This window comes from Balaenoptera ricei, chromosome 5 (assembly GCF_028023285.1).
Source record: "Balaenoptera ricei isolate mBalRic1 chromosome 5, mBalRic1.hap2, whole genome shotgun sequence".
Taxonomy (NCBI): domain Eukaryota; kingdom Metazoa; phylum Chordata; class Mammalia; order Artiodactyla; family Balaenopteridae; genus Balaenoptera; species Balaenoptera ricei.
Genome location: NC_082643.1, coordinates 23,817,432 through 23,834,575, shown reverse-complemented (window position 1 = coordinate 23,834,575; position 17,144 = coordinate 23,817,432). Strand labels below are relative to the sequence as shown.

The window sequence follows — 17,144 nt, the reverse complement described above, 5'->3', positions numbered from 1 at the left end:
GCTGGTGGCTGGACCTGGGTCCCAGGATTTCTGGCTGCCAGGCCCTGGGGGTCCTGAGGCTAGTGCTTGCACACTGTTGTATGGTGCTGGGTCCTGGGCCCTCTGGCGGACAGGACCATGTCCTGAGGTGCCTTGGGCTCAGGAGGTCTTAAGGCAGCCTGTCTGCTGATGGTTGTCCAGCTAATTGCTTGGCCTGAGGCGTTCCAGTACTGGTGTGAACAGGCTGGTGAGTGAGGCTGGGTCCTGTTGCCAATCAGCTAGAGGGAGGATTCCAAAATGGTGCTTGCCAGTGTCTGTGTCTCCAGGGTGAGCTCCAGTTGCTTGCTGCCTCTTTGGCAGACTCTCCAAGATCAGCGGATGAGTCTGACTTAGGCTCCTTTCAAATTACTGCTTCTGCCCTGGTTCCTGGAGTGTGTGAGATTTTGTGTGCGCCCTTTAAGAGGGGAATCTCTATTTCCCCCAGCCCTCTGGGACTCCTGAAGTTAATCCCTGCAGGCCTTCAAAGCCAAACATTCTGGGGGCTGGGGGCTTGTCTTCCTGGTGCAGGATCCCTGGGCTGGGGAGCCCAATATGGGGCTCAGACCCCTCGTTCCTTGAGGAGTACCTCTGCAGTTGTAATTATTCTTACATGTGTGGGTCACCCACTCCTGGGGTGTGGGTCTCGACTGTGTGCAGCTCTGCCTCTCCTACCCATCTTGTTGTGGTTCCTTCTTTAGATCTTTAGTTGTAGATGATCTTTTCTGCTAGATTTTGGTCTTTCTCATAAATAGTTGCTCTGTAAATAGTTGTGATTTTGGTGTGCTCATGAGAGGAGGTGAGCTCAGGGTCTTGCTACTCCACCATCTTGGCCAGCCTCTATAATAGTATTTTCGCCAAGTAATACTAGCGAAATGAATATTTGTAACAGATGTTCACTGCCAGTGCTACTGACTCCCTTTTTCATGTGTATGTAGAGAAAAGGAACATCGGTACATTGGGCTTCTGGAAGCAGAATTGCATATGAGAAAGTGCTAGCTAGGAATCAGGTCTGGGCTCAAAATACTGCCAGTGGCATGTTTGACTTAACTGCTGGAGCTCCGTTTCCTCATTTGAAAAGAGCGATGTTAATGGCTGCCTCACTCAGATTTGAGGCTGACATGAGGTGATGTCCAAAAATGCTACTTGCCCTCAACAAACATGGGTTCCCTCCACTGTCAGCTCTCCCTTCTGTGCTCAGTGCCCTGAATTACGACAGGTTACACAGCTGGGCCATGTGGATGATGGCTCCGACTGCTTGACCCTTGTTTCCTAACCCAACTGATTCCTTTTAGAGTATGGAGGAAAGTGGAAAATGCTTCATTATTTTGCTCGGCATTTCTTCGCTCCGCTGTTGCCAGTGGGTTTTGAGAATGAAGGTGTGTTTTTCATCTATGGTGTGTCAGACCTTCACTCAGACCACAAGATGATGCTTACCGTAAGTTGCTTGGATTTTTTTCTCTCTGTGGTGGAGGGCGAATTTTAGATTTCTTTAGTTATTTGGTTCTATTCTTTTTTGGAAAAAAGAAAAGAGAAATTAATTTGTATCAAAATATCTCTAGTGCTTGCAGCAGAAAATGAGCTGTTCTTGGAATTGGAAAACCTATATTCAGGGGAAAATTCTGCCATTTATTCTATGACCTTAATGTCTTGGTTCAGTTTCCTCGTCTGTAAAATGACACCAGCCTGCCTTCTTAAAGGATTTCTATGGATAGTGAATACAGTCATTAGATGACTGTGCATTGTAAACTGTAAAATGCCAGTTAAATCTAAGGTTATTTATAATCATGAGAAGCTGGAAATAGGCTAAACTTTACCAAAAGAAATCCTTTAAAACAGTATGTTAAGGTGGAAATCAGTAAAATTATTCAGAATATATATGTGGAAAAATGAACTTGTATTTAAAACAATTTTAGGTAAAAGAAAGGATAGAAACTCAAAGAAGTCTTGGGTGGCTACAGTTAGGAGGACATTGAGAACAGGTCAAGTCTATGAATTAACTATCATGCGCCAGGTCCTGTGCCTTCCATAAATTGCTTAATTCTCACAACAGCCTGTGGAGTTAGTGCTGTTATTATTCTCATGTTACGTTTGAAGAAATGGATACTTTGAGGAGTTAACTTCTTGGTTACATGACAAGTACTTGGTGGGGCTGAGGTTAAACCCAAGTTTCACAGTCTCTTAACCAGTTCTGCTCTTCTGACTTTCATCTATTATTACTACTATTATTCTCTAAAAAAGAATAGTAACTAAGAATGTTTGGTTTTTTTCTGTCTTGTTTCTCCCCAGGTGAGAGTCCACACATGGAGTTCCCTGGAGCCCGTGTGCTCTGAGACGACGAAGCCTTTTGTGATGAAAGCAGGGGGGTCTGCTCTTCTCTATGATAAGCCAGTAGCTGAGTTATTAAGAGGATGTACAAATTGTACACGACAGAGCTGTGTGGTTTCCTTTTACCTGTCAAGTGACAGGGAGCCCTTGAGCCCAACCAACTATCACTTCCTGTCCTCACCAAAGGAGGCCAAGGGGCTCCACAAGGCAAATATCACCGTAAGCACCAGTGGTCTGGGGTCACCGTGGCTTTGTGGAGCTGTCCTGCTTTTTTGCAAAATTTCTCCTTGGTACTGAGCTTAGCTGGGACCCGGGGGAGATTGGCCCCTTCCCACTGGAAGCAAAGAGCAAATACTTTTTATTTCTAATTCAGCATTTGTCAAAGCTTGAGGTTCCTGCCACCCCTGCTGTCCCATCACATCTCCGTAGTCAGGCTGGTGCAGTGGAGGGCGAGGCAGCAGGAGTCATCACCACTGACTGCTCCTCCTCTAGGTTCCAGGCTCTGTCTGTCCTGGGGCCTTTCCTGCATCAACCGTGAAGTAGTATCATCTGCATATACAAGTGAGCAAACGAGGGACCGAGTAATGTGTTTAAAGTCCGTGGCCAGGAAACATTGGAGCCCGGTAGAAGCACTCTTAATTTTGCATTTTTAAGGAGAGTCTGTTCATTTAAAAAATTTTCACTCTGCTCTCTGATTTATTGCTTCCATGTTGCTCAGTCACCAGATCTCTTTATCACTGCCAAGGGAAAAAAAGGGATGATTGGGATAGGATGTGTTGTTATAAAAATTGTGTAGCTAGAAAATTTGGAATCTGTCTAGTTGATTGAAAACCTTTCCTTCCCTTTCCCCCTCTCCATGTAGTGATTGAAACTTTCTAGAAAAATATTTTCATTCTCTATTTTTAATCAATTTTAAGTTTGTTTTAGATTTCATTGAAAAGACTTAAGTGAGAGGATTTTTTACGTTTGCTTTGGAAATCATATCGAAACTCAGTCCTTGAAATGAAAGCATAGCTTCCTTCCCAACTAATAATGAAATATTCCCATAATGAAATCTATCTGTAACAACTGATATAGGGCAAATATGAAGGAAATGACATACATTTACATAGCTTCTTTCCAGAAAAAAAGCACAAAACTATGTAGTAGACAAATTTGCAGTCTCTAGACAGGATTTCAAAATCTTTCTTTCCTCACCTGGGCCTCCATTACTTTGAGGTAACTGGTCTGGGGGAGAGGTAGGACTTCTTCCTTTGTCCTACGTCAGTTGGATTTCAATGAGACTTTGCCTATCCTAAAGGGATATAATAACAATAACAATCATAATAGTAATGATAGTTAACGTTATTGTGGGCTTAACGTAGGCCAAGCACTTGGATGTACTATCCTCAGGGCAATGCTGGGGACTGGGTTTTCCTCCCTGTGTCCCTGAAGCCAGAGTACAAGCTTGAGCTCTGGGCTCTGCAGTCAGACATGCAGAGATGAGGTTTCCAATCAGAAGAAGGCAACAACAAGAGTGAGCAGGTGCCAGTGTCCCTTCTGGCCTTGGCCTTGGGACAGAGTAGCTGAGGCTTCCCTGCAGGCTTGGTGGTGGTTTACACATGTAAACTGTGTGCCTGCAACTGCTTTAGGGTCTTCATCCGAATAGGTGGGTGGCATGATTTGGGAATTTGGCATCTAACTTCAAGCCTGCATCTCTGACCCTCTGAGAGCTACCTAATACATTTTGTTTCTCTTTTGCTTCTACCAAAGTAGGGTTTCTTGTTAATAACTCAGAACCCTGTATGCTGTCTCGGGTTAAGTTATATATAGTAAAAATTGCCCTTGGAAATTCTTTATGTCACACATAACCTATAATGTCAAACCTATGGCGTGGCATGTATGCGTGTTGGAGTCATGTTTCATGACAGATGCACGGCTTGAATACCAGGTCACACTCAACTGTGTACTCACAGTAAGAGAGGCTCACAAACCCCCAGCCTCCAGGAAGCAGCTCTGCCTCACTCTCTGCCTGTGCTAAGAGGCTAATGAGTGACAAGATTTAAACTGTGCTCTCCTTTGCTGATATCGTGTGGGATTCACACATGTTAAAAGTGCTAACGTAAAGCAACTATACTCCAATAAAAATTAATTTAAGAAAAGAAGGGAAAAAAATTAAAGTAAGAAAGTTAAGGGTCAGATTACAAAGCTGAGAATTCACATTATGAAGATTTTTTCAAATATTTCAAAGTTGGATGGACTTATATCCAAATGAATAGGAAAATAATTTCATTTAGATGGTTCAGATTAAATAAAACGAATACTTGAAAAATTCTAAATAAGTACAATGTGATAGATACCTAAGAATGAACATTAGTAAATCTGTCAAGAGTAATATGAAAAGCAAATTAATTTGAGCTGAATAAGAAAAAAGTGCTAATAATGTGACTTTACTGACGATGCAATAAGAGAGAGAGAGCTCTAGTGGTAGAGCTTTTGGAGATGCCCGGCCGGCTGCTGTCTAGATTGCAGGATCTCCTCGGAAGACTAGCAGGTGAGCACCGTGGCCGTGCTCTGTACCCAGCTCCACACAGATTCTGAGAAAGTCATTTAAACCACCCAGCCCTGGTGCAGAAATGTGCCTCTCTTGATGAGACCCTGAGAAAAAGCTATAAAGCTGTAAAAGCTACAAGGCTTTGAGATTCATGTGAAATATTCTCCTTAATAATTGGAGACTACATATTCCACCCCCCCCCCCCCGGTTTGAGATTACAATTTGGTAATTTTCCACAGCCTTCAACACATTTCCACGTATTTTTTAGCATCTGACACAGTGCATGGAATGTATGACTTTAGCAGTTGCAGAACCAAAGTTCTGCAAAGTAGGAAATGCACTCGTTAGCCACGTCCATGTTCTGATGGGCGCTGTATATAGAATAGAGAGCTCTGCCCTCCTCCTTCACTTCATTTATCTTCTTCTTTCAGGCCGCCATCTCTCAGCAAGGGGACACATTTGTTTTTCATCTGAAAACCTCAGCTGTTGCTCCCTTTGTTTGGTTGGATGTAGGAAGCATCCCAGGGAGATTCAGTGACAATGGTTTTCTCATGACTGAGAAGACACGGACTGTATTCTTTTACCCTTGGAAACCCACCAACGAGAGTGAATTGGAGCGATCTTTTCATGTGACTTCACTGGCCGATATTTACTGAGGGAATCCAGGTTGTATTTGCAGAAGCTGAAGGCAACCAGAACCAAGTTGAAGAAGCCAGGAAATGCGTCTGCTTGCTGTCAGGTGTCTGCATAACCACTTGGTGAAGAGTTTGTACAGTGCATTCTCCCAGGGAAGGTTGTGTACTCAGGTGATGTCCTCCTCCAACAAAGCTGTGCCTAGGTGCCGTCCAGTCTGCACCAGGACTGTGGTTTTAGCCCATTCCCCCACAGCTTTTGCACCACATGAACCAGTTATAACCCAACTGCCTCTCCAAGCCCCAGAAGGAGGTCTGTCCACATGCAGCCCTTTAAGGGAATCACAGGTACGTGATTATTGCGGTATCTGTGGAATCAAATGTGGAAGGTCGTGAGGTCATGTAGGCTCTCGTGGTTAGCTTTGAGAAATACCAAATAATCAGAATGAAACTGCTTTGTTGTTATTTCCAGAGGAAATGGAGATTCAAATGTCACAACAGAAAGAGATTTCTGGGTGGTAGCCATATTGGTTGCTATTGCCGGAAAGTTTGGGGGGTTGATTGTTGTCATGCAGTTACTTTTTGGGCAGGAGTCCTTTTTTCATTTGCAACGTTTTTTTAAAAATATTGTTTTAACAATAATAGTTTATTTTTTCAAAGGCCATTAGAATGATTCTCCTTTGGAAAAAAAGCTCATATTGAAATGGACATCACCATGGTCACTTTGGAAACTTTCGGGTGTCCTGACATAGGTCACCCATCGTTATGTATGGGCTTCAGATTTGGTTGAATCCAGTGAGCTTTCCAATTCAAGGCTGTGGTTAGATTTGTACTTGGTGATCCTGGCAGCAAAGCGGTGTTCCCTTTAACTTGAGTTTGAACCATCTTAAAAAATATTGATTAATTATAATTGCTATGAAATCATTTTATTCTGCATTATCATGTTTATAAAATTACATTGGTAATGAAGCAAAGGGGGCAAAATGTTAATAAGTAGCCAGTTTGGGTAAAGGTGTGTAGGAATTTTTTGTTCTGCTTTTGCGACTTTTCTGTAAGTTTGAAATTATGTTAAAATTTTAAAGTTATATAAATTGCATTGACAACTTGGTGTTTCATTTGTGGATTATTTCCTCATTCCATGAACACTCAGTTTTTTAAAAATTTTATTTATTTATTTATTTATGGCTGTGTTGGGTCTTCGTTTCTGTGCAAGGGCTTTCTCTAGTTGCGGCAAGCGGGGGCCACTCTTCATCGCGGTGCGCGGGCCTCTCACTATCGCGGCCTCTCTTGTTGCAGAGCACAGGCTCCAGATGCGCAGGCTCAGCAATTGTGGCTCACGGGCCTAGTTGCTCCGCGGCATGTGGGATCTTCCCAGACCAGGGCTCGAACCCATGTCCCCTGCATTGGCAGGCAGATTCTCAACCACTGCGCCACCAGGGAAGCCCGAACACTCAGTTTTGCCCAGTACCATGCTGGGCATTAACTTCCTTTTAGCTCTGGTCAAATTTTTAGTCTGTTTGATAAACTTGAAGAGTTTGAAGAATCTAATCCAGGATATTTGAGGGGTCTTCTCTAAGAAGAATCAGGGAATTGGTTATAGAATGGACTGGCAGTGAGAGTCTGGCTTTAGAATCAAGACTAAATAGATAATAGTTTTGGTTTTAAAGCTGAGAAACTTTTGGCCATGGTTCAGAGACTAAAAAGAAAATAAATGCAGCCAACCCAGGCCTCTCCTTCAGTATCTATGAGTTCCCTCATTTTATGTGTTATTTCAAAATATATATAACAGCCTTATGAAAGGCTGTGACTTAGGGATGTAACCCAGAAGATTCCTACCTGATAAATATTAAATCGCTTTCTTGTCACTGTTGCTGGGGGCAGGGAGGACACACCTCTCCATTCACTAGAGCATTTTTCTGTGCTAGGTACCCTGTGAGGTGGGCTTTGAAGTTGATGGGCCAGAATTTATTGGGTTGGCCAAACCCAAAAAGTTTGTTTGGGTTTTTCCCTAATATCTTTCTGTAACGACCCAATACATTGCAATTCTGCCCTTACTAGCTCTGTAACCTTAATCAAGTTATTTAACTTCTACGTTCAGTTTTCTTGTAGTACAATGGGAATAATTACACTCACCTTGTAAGTGTGGGGTTTTTTTATAATTAATTTATTTATTTTGGCTGCGTTTGCTCTTCATTGCTGCACACGGGCTTTTCTCTAGTTGCGGCGGGCGGGGACTACTCTTCGTTGTGGTGCGCGAGCTTCTCGTTGCGGTGGTTTCTCTTGTTGTGGAGCACAGGCTCTAGGCGCATGGGCTTCAGTAGTTGTGGCACATGGGCTCAGTAGTTGCGGTTCGCAAGCTCTAGAGCACAGGCTCAGTAGCGCACAGGCTTTGTTGCTCCGCGGCATGTGGGATCTTCCCGAACCAGGGATCGAACCCATGTCCCCTGCACTGGCAGGCGGATTCTTAACCACTGCGCCACCAGGGAGGTCCCTGTAAGTGTGCTTTGAAGAATAAATTAAAAATGTGGTTCATGGGCTCGGCCCAGTACTGACACTTAGTGAAGGCTCTGTAAATGGAGGCACCATTCTGTGGTGTGACCCTCTTGTCTAGAGAGGGCAGGGCTTCCAGCCACACTGACCTGAGTCAGAACCCAAGTTCTGAGGCTTATTGGCTGTGTGACCTTGGGCAACCAGTTGATCTTCTAGATTTTAGTTTTCTCATCTGTAAAATGGAGATAGTAATCTCTAACCTTCAAAGGTAGTGGTAAAAATTAAACAAATAGGGTCTGGAACAAAATAAACGCTAGTCATACTTTTTTAACATCATTATCACTCAGTACATGAAGCAAGGGTATAAATGAAGCAAATAAAGGCAGATGCCTTTTTTCTTTCTTTTTTTAAAATTACAGTATAGCTAATACAATATTGCATTAGTTTCAGGTGTACCACAAGGTAATTCACTTATATATATGTATTTTCAGATTATTTACCACTATAGGTTATTACAGTATATTGAATATAATTCCTTGTGCTATACAGTAAATCCCTATTGTTTATCTATTTTACATATAGTAGTGTGTATCTGTTAATCCTATACTCCTGCTTTGCCCTCCGCTCTCCTCCCCTTTGGTAACCATAAGTTTGTTTTCTCTGTCTGTGAGTCTGTTCCTGGTCCTGTTTTTTTGTTTTTTTTTTAAAATATTTTTTGATGTGGACCATTTTTAAAGTCTTTATTGAATTTGTTACAATATTACTTCTGTTTTTTTAATGTTTTGGTTTTTTTGGCCGCAAGGCATGTGGGATCTTAGCTCCCCAACCAAGGGTTGAACCCGCACCCCCTGCATTGGAAGGCAAAGTCTTAACCACTGGACCACCAGGGAAGTCCCTCCTGTTTTGTATATAGATTCATTTGCATTATTTTTTTAGATTCCACATGTAAGTAATAGTGTATAATATTTGTCTTTCTCTGACTTGCTTCACTAAGTGTGATATTCTCTAGGTTCATCCATGTTGCTGTAAATGGCAATATTTCATTTTTTAAAATATTTATTTATTTGTTTATTTTTTGGCTGCATTGGGTCTTAGTTGCAGCATGCAGGATCCTTCGTTGAGGCACGCGGGCTCTTCTTTGCGGTGGGCAGGCTTCTCTCTAGTTGTGGCGTGTGGACTCCAGAGTGTGTGGGCTCAGTGGTCTCAGTAGTTGTGGCACGCGGGCTCTCTAGTTGTGGTGCGTGGGCTCCAGAGCATGTGGGCTCTGTAGTTGCGGCACATGGGTTTAGTTGCCCTGCGGCGTGTGGGATCTTAGTTTCCCAACCAGGGATTGAACCAGTGTCCCCTGCATTGCAAGACAGATTCTTAACCACTGGACCACCAGGGAAGTCCCAATATTTCATTTTTTAAGGCTGAGTAATATTCCATTGTATATATGTATATAACATCTTTTTTTTAGTACTGTAGACAAGAGATCCACTTCAATTTTTTTTTACTTTTTATTTTATTAATTAAAAAAATTTTTAATTGAATTATAGTTGATTTTTAATGTTGTGTTAGTGTGTGGTATACAGCAATGTGATTCAGTATACCAGCTGTATACAGTAGGACCTTGTTGTTTATCTATTTTATATATAGTAGTTTGTATCTGCTAGTCCCAAGCTCCTAATTTATCCCTCTCCCACCTTCTTTCCCCTTTGGTAACTATAAGTTTGTTTTCGACATCTGTGAGTCTGTTTCTGTTTTGTAAATAAGTTCATCTGTGTCATATTTTGGATCCCACATATAAGTGATATCATAAGGCATTTGTCTTTCTCTGTCTGACTTACTTGACTTAGTATGATAATCTCTAGGCCCATCCATGTTGCTGCAAATGGCATTATTTCATTCTTTTTTATGGTCGAGTAATATTCCATATATACACATACACACATATACATATGCATACCACATCTTCTTTATCCATTCATCTGTCAGTGAACATTTAGGTTGCTTCCATGTCTCGACTATTGTAAATAGTGCTGCTGTGAACATTGGGGTGAATGTATCTTTTCGAATTAGAGTTTTCTCCAGACATATGCCCAGGAGTGGAATTGTTGGATCATATGGTAACTCTATTTTTAGTTTTTTAAGGAACCTCCATAGTGGCTGCACCAACTTATATTCCCACCAACAGTGTAGGAGGGTTCCCTTTTCTCCACACCCTCTCCAGCATTTGTTATTTATAGACTTTTTAGTGATAGCCATTTTGACTGGTGTGAGGTGATACCTCACTGTAGTTTTGATTTGCATTTCTCTAATAATTAGTGATGTGGAACATCTTTTCATGTGACTTTGGCCATCTGTATGTCTTTTTTGGAAAAATGTCTGTTTAGGTCTTCTGCCTGATTTTTTTTTTTTTTAAATTAATTAATTAATTTATATTTATTTTTGGCTGTGTTGGGTCTTCGTTTCTGTGCGAGGGCTTTCTCTAGTTGCGGCAAGCGGGGGCCACTCTTCATCACGGTGCGTGGGCCTCTCACTATCGTGGCCTCTCTTGTTGCGGAGCACAGGCTCCAGACGCGCAGGCTCAGTAGTTGTGGCTCACAGGCCCAGTTGCTCCGCGGCATGTGGGATCTTCCCGGACCAGGGCTCGAACCCATGTCCCCTGCATTGGCAGGCAGATTCTCAACCACTGTGCCACCAGGGAAGCCCCTTCTGCCTGTTTTTTGATTAGGTTGTTTGTTTTTTGATATTAAGGTGCATGGACTGTTTATGTATTTTGTATATTAACTTCTTATTGGTCATATTGTTTGCAAATATTTTCTCCCAGTACATGGGTTGTTTTTTCATTTTGTTGATGGTTTCCTTTACTGTGCAAGAGCTTTAAAGTTTGACTAGGTTCAATTTGTTTATTTTTGCTTTTATTTCTTTTGCCTTGGGAGATTGAGCTAAGAAAAGATTACAATGATTTACGTCAGAGAATATTTTGTCTATGTTCTCTTCTAGGAGTTTTATGGTGTCCTGTCTTATATTTAGGTCTTTAAACAATTGTGAGTTTATTTTTGTATATGGTGTGAGGGAGTGTTCTAGTTTAATGGATTTACATGTAGCTGTCCAGCTCTCCAATACCACTTTTTGAAGAGGTTGTCTTTTCTCCATTGACTCTTATTGCTCCCTTTGACGTAGATTAGCTGGCCATAGGTGCATGGGTTTATTTCTGGGCTCTCTATTCTGTTCCATTGAGCTGTTTGTCTGTTTTTGTGCCAAATACATGCTGCTTTGATTACTGTGATTTGTGTAGCTTTGTGGTATAGTCTGAAGTCTGGAAGGGTTATGCCTCCAGCTTTGTTTTTTTCTTCAGGATTGCTTTGGCAATTCAGGGTCTCTTGTGGTTCCATATAAATTTTAGGATTATTTGTTCTAGTTCTGTGAAAAATATCATGGGTATTTTGATAGTGATTGCATTAAATTTTAGATTGCTTTGGGTGGTATGATGCCATTTTAACAGTATTACATTCTTCCAATCCAAGAGCATGGGTTATCTTTCCATTTCTTTGAATCACCATCAGTTTTCTTTATCAATGTTTTATAGTTTTCAGTGTATAGGTCTTTCACTTCCTTGATTAAGTTTATTCGTAGGTATTTTTTAAAAATTAATTAATTAATTAATTATTAAATTTTTGGCTGTGTTGGGTCTTCGTTTCTGTGCGAGGGCTTTCTCCAGTTGTGGCAAGTGGGAGCCACTCTTCATCGCGGTGGGCGGGCCTCTCACTATCGTGGCCTCTCTTGTTGCGGAGCACAGGCTCCAGACGCGCAGGCTCAGTAATTGTGGCTCACGGGCCCAGTTGCTCCGCGGCATGTGGGATCTTCCCAGACCAGGGCTCGAACCCGTGTCCCCTGCATTGGCAGGCAGATTCTCAACCACTGTGCCACCAGGGAAGCCCCCTAGGTATTTTTTGGACACAATATTAAATGGGATTACTTTTTACTTTCTATTTCGAATATTACATTATTAGTGTAAAGACATGCAACAGATTTCTGTATATTAATCTTGTATCCTGCTACCTTGATGAATTCATTTATTCTAATAGTTTTTGTGTGGAGACTTTAAGGTTCTCTATATAGAGCATCATGTCATCTACAAATAGTGACAGTTTTATTACCTCTTCCCTTCCAATTTGGAAGCCTTTTATTACTTGTCTGATTGCTGTGGCTAGGACTTCCGATATTTTTTTGAATAGTAGTGGTGAGAGTGGGCATCCTTGTGTTGTTCCTGAAATTAGTGGGAAGACTTTCAGCTTTTCCCTGTTAAGTATTATGTTGGCTCTGGGGTTATTGTAAATGGCTTTTATTATGTTGAGATTTGTTCCCTCTATATCCACTTTGATGAGAGTTTTTATCATGAATGGATGTTGAATTTTGTCAAATGCTTTTTCTATGTCTATTGAGATGATCTTATGATTTTTGTCTTTTCTTTTGTTAATGTGGCATATCACATTGATTTGCATATGTTGAACCATCCTTGCCCTGGAATGAATCCAACTTGATCGTGGTCTATGATCCTTTTTATGTATTGTTGGATTCAGTTTCCTAATATTTTGTGGAGGATTTTTGCATCTATATTCATCAAAGATATTGGCTGTAATTTTCTTTTTTGTAATGTCTTTGGTTTTGGTATCATGGCCATGGTAGCTTCATAGAATGAATTTGGGAGTATTCCCTCCTCTTCAAATCTTTGGAACAGTTTGATCAGGATAGGTATAAGTTTTTCTTTGTATGTTTGGTAGAATATCCCAGTGAAGCTGTCTGGTCCTGGACTTTTGTTTGGAGGGAGTTTTTTTGTTTGTTTGTTTTTTGGTTTTTGTTTGTTTTTGTTTTTTTAAATTACAGATTCTATTTCACTTCTAGTAATCAGTCTGTTCAAATTATCTGTTTCTTTTTGACTCAGTTTTGGCAGGCTGTATGTATCTAGAACCTTGTCCATTTCTTCTAGGTTGTTCAATTTGTTGGCATATAACTGTTCATAATATTCTCTTATGATTTTTTTGTACTTCTGTGATATCAGTTGTTATTTCTCCTCTTTCATTTCTTATTTATTTTGGGTCCTCTCTCTTTTCTTCTTGGTGAGCCTAGATAGAGGTTTGTTGATTTAGTTTATCTTTTCAAAAAACCAGCTCTTGGTTTTATTGATCTTTCCTATTGTTTTTAATCTCTATTTTATTTCCTCTCTGATCTTTATTATTTTCTTCCTTCTGCTGACTTTGGGTTTTGTTCTTTTTCTATTTCTGTTAGCTGGTAGGTCAGGCTGCTTATTTGAGACTTTTCTTGTGTCTTGAGGAAGGCCTATATTGCAATGAACTTCCCTCTTAACATTGCTTTTGCTGCATCTCATAGATTTTGTATGGTTGTGTTTTCATTTTTTTAATAAATTTATTTATTTTAATTTATTTTCATTTTTGGCTGTGTTGGGTCTTCGTTGCTGCATGTAGGATTTCTCTAGTTGCAGTGAGTGGGGGCTACTCTTCGTTGTGGTGCGCAGGTTACTTATTGCAGTGGCTTCTCTTGTTGCGGAGCACGGGCTCTAGGTGCATGGGCTTCAGTAGTTGTGGCATGTGGGCTCAGTAGTTGTGGCTTGCAGGCTCTAGAGCTCAGGCTCAGTAGTTGTGGCGCACAGGCTTAGTTGCTCTGCGGCATGTGGAATCTTCCTGGACCAGGGCTCGAACCCGTGTCCCCTGCCTTGGCAGGCAGATTCTTAACCACTGTGTCACCAGGGAAGCCCTGTGTTTTCATTTTTATTTGTCTTTAGGTGTTTCTGATTTCTTCTTTCAGTTCATCATTGACCCATTGGTTTTTAGTAGCATGTTGTTTAGTTTTCGTGTGTTCATTCTTTTCCCATTTTTCTTTCTGTGGTTGATTTCTAGTTTCATACTCTTGTGGGCAGAAAAGATGCTTGAAAAATTTCTGTCCTCTAAACTTATTGTGGCTTGTTTTGTGACCTAGTATGTGGTCTATCCTAGAGACTGTTCCATATGGGCTTGAAAAGAATATGTGTTCTGGGTTTTTTTCTTTCTTTTTTGGATGTAGTATCCTGTAGATATCAATTAAGCCCAATTGGTCTGTTGTGTCATTTAGGACCTCTGTTGCCTTATTGATTTTCTGTCTGGATGATCTGTCCATTGATGTCAGTGGGATGTTAAAGTCTTCTAGTATTATTATATTACTGTCAGTTTCTTCCTTTATGTCTGTTAGTATTTGCTTTCTGTATTTAGGTGCTTCTATATTGGGTGCATATATGTTAATGAGTGTACTATCCTCTTCTTGTATTGATCCCTATATCATTATATAATGCCCTTCTTTCTTTATGGCCATTGTTTTTTTTTTTTAAAGATATTGTTTTTTGTTTGTTTGTTTTTTAAATCATTATTATTTTTTATTTTATGGCTGTGTTGGGTCTTCGTTTCTGTGCGAGGGCTTTCTCTAGTTGTGGCAAGTGGGGGCCACTCTTCATCGCGGTGTGCGGGCCTCTCACTATCGTGGCCTCTCTTGTTGCGGAGCACAGGCTCCAGACACGCAGGCTCAGTAATTGTGGCTCACGGGCCCAGTTGCTCCGTGGCATGTGGGATCTTCCCAGACCAGGGCTCGAACCCATGTCCCCTGCATTGGCAGGCAGATTCTCAACCACTGCGCCACCAGGGAAGCCCCTATGGCCATTGTTTTAAAGTCTATTGTGACCCTGCTTTCTTGTTTCCATTTGCATGAAATATCTTTTTCCATCCCTTCACTTTCAATCCATGTGTGTCTTTTACCCTGAAGTGAGTTTCTTGTAGGCAGTATATTGTAGGTTTTTGTTTTTTATATCCAGTCTGCCACTCTGTGTCTGTTGATTGGAGCATATAGTCTATTGACATTTGAAATAATTATTGATAAGTATGTGCTTATTGACATTTTAATCCTGTTTTCCAGTTGTTTTTGTAGTTCTTTTTGTTTTTTTTAACGTCTTTATTGGAGTATAATTGCTTTACAATGGTGTGTTAGTTTCTGCTTTATAACAAAGTGAGTCAGCTATATGTATAAATATATCCCCATATCCCCTCCCTTTTGCGTCTCCCTCCCACCCTCCCTATCCCACCCCTCTAGGTGGTCACAAAGCACCAAGCTGATCTCCTTGTGCTATGTGGCTGCTTCCCACTAGCTATCTATTTTACATTGGGTAGTATATATAAGTCCGTGCCACTCTCTCACTTCGTACCAGTTTACCCTTCCCCCTCCCCATGTCCTCAAGTCCATTCTCTACGTCTGCGTCTTTATTCCTGTCCTGCCCCTATGTTCTTCAGAACCATTTTTTTTCCTTGTTTATTTCTTCTTTTTCATTTTTCCTTCTGTAGTTTGACAATTTTCTTTCATAGTATGCTTGAGTGACTTTCTTTCTGGTTTTTGTGAATCTATTGTATGTTTTTGACTTGTGGTTACCATGGAGTTCAAGTATGGTGACCCATAACTATATCTATTTGCTTTATTTTTTTTAATTAATTTATTTTTTAAATTTATTTTATTTCTATTTTTGGCTGTGTTGGGTCTTAGTTGTGGCACACAGGATCTTCGTTGAGGCATGCGGGATCTTTCATTGTGGCGCACGGTCTTCTGTCTGGTTGTGGTGTGTGGGTTTTCTCTTCTCTAGGTGTGGCGCACAGGCTCCAGGGCATGTGGGCTCTGTAGTTGTGTGTGGGTTCCAGAGCACGTGGGCTCTGTAGTTTGTGGCACGCAGCTTCTGTCATTGAGGCGCGTGAGCTCAGTAGTTGTGGCGCCCAGGATTAGTTGCCCCATGACATGTGGGATCTCAGTTCCCTGACCAGGGATCAAACCTGCATCCCCTGCATTGTAAGGTAGATTCTTTACCACTGGACCACCAGGGATGTCCCTATCTATTTACTTTAAAATGATAGTCATACAAGTTCAAAGGCATTCTAAAAGATCTATATTTTTATCCACCCCTCCCTCACATTTTGTGATTTTGGTGTCCTATTTACATCTTCATTCTTATACTTTTACCGTTAATTGTAGTTATAATTGCCTTTACAGTTTTTTGTTTTTTAAAAAAAAAAAATTATTTATTTTTTTTAATTTTTGGCTGTGTTGGGTCTTCGTTTCTATGCGAGGGCTTTCTCTAGTTGTGGCAAGCGGGGGCCACTCTTCATCGTGGTGCGCGGGCCTCTCACTATCGCGGCCTCTCTTGTTGCGGAGCACAGGCTCCAGACGCGCAGGCTCAGTAGTTGTGGCTCATGGGCCTAGTTGCTCCGTGGCATGTGGGATCTTCCCAGACCAGGGCTCGAACCCATGTCCCCTGCATTGGCAGGCAGATTCTCAACCACTGCGCCACCAGGGAAGCCCTCATTACTTGTGATTGGTCTGTTTATATTTTCTGTTTCTTCCCAGTTCAGTCTCGGAAGGTTGTACCTTTCTAGGAATTTGTGCCTTTCTTCCAGGTTGTCCATTTTATTGCCATATGGTTGCTTGTCGTAGTCTCTTATAATCCTTTGTATTTCTGCAGTGTCAGTTGTAATTTCTCCTTGTTCATTTCTAATTTTATTGATTTGAGTCCTTTCCCATTTTTTTCTTGATGAGTCTTGTTTATCTTCTCAAAGAACTAGCTTTTAGTTTCATTGATTTTTACTGTTGTTTTCTTCATTTCTATTTCATTTATTTCTGCTCTGATTTTTATGATTTCTTTCCTTCTACTAACTTTGGGTTTTGTTTGTTGTTCTTTCTCTAGTTGCTTTAGGTTTTAGGGTAGGTTGTTTATTTGAGATTTTTCTTGTTTCTTGAAGTAGGATTAAATTGCTGTACACTTTCTTCTTAGGACTGCTTTTGCTGCATCCCATATGTTTTGGGTCATCGTGTTTTCATTGTCATTTGTCCTCCCCACCCCCCAGGGACTCTTCTGGCCGTGGGGATCCTGGGCCTGAGCCCCACCCCATGACCTATTCTGGCCACATGGGTCCTGGGCCTGAGCCCCACCTCTGCAAAAGCCTCCTCTGGCTGAGCACCACCCTCCTCCAAGGCCTCCTCTGGCTATGCTGACCCCTGCGGCTCTGCCTGTGGAGGCCTGCGCCCCAGCTGGCCTGCACGGGCATGTGTGTTCTGGGCCAGCTGGTGAGAGGAACACA

The 17,144-nt window shown here is 41.4% G+C and overlaps 1 protein-coding gene across 22 annotated transcripts in view; it reads left to right on the top strand.

The window, feature by feature from the left end:
• Positions 1-17,144, top strand: part of MANBA (mannosidase beta) — a 174,051-nt gene that overhangs the window by 113,313 nt on the left and 43,594 nt on the right. For 21 of the 22 annotated variants that reach the window (XR_009503231.1, XR_009503238.1, XR_009503235.1 and 18 more), the window contains exons 15-17: positions 1,311-1,453; positions 2,305-2,562; positions 5,308-5,856. Coding sequence is in view for 1 of the 22 variants with exons in the window: in XM_059922492.1 (XP_059778475.1) it covers positions 1,311-1,453; positions 2,305-2,562; positions 5,308-5,532 (626 nt within the window). In the remaining 21 variants the exon portion in view is untranslated. Of the gene's footprint in view, positions 1-1,310; positions 1,454-2,304; positions 2,563-5,307; positions 6,616-17,144 lie in introns of those variants that run through there. The other variant, XM_059922492.1, reaches the window with a different exon arrangement.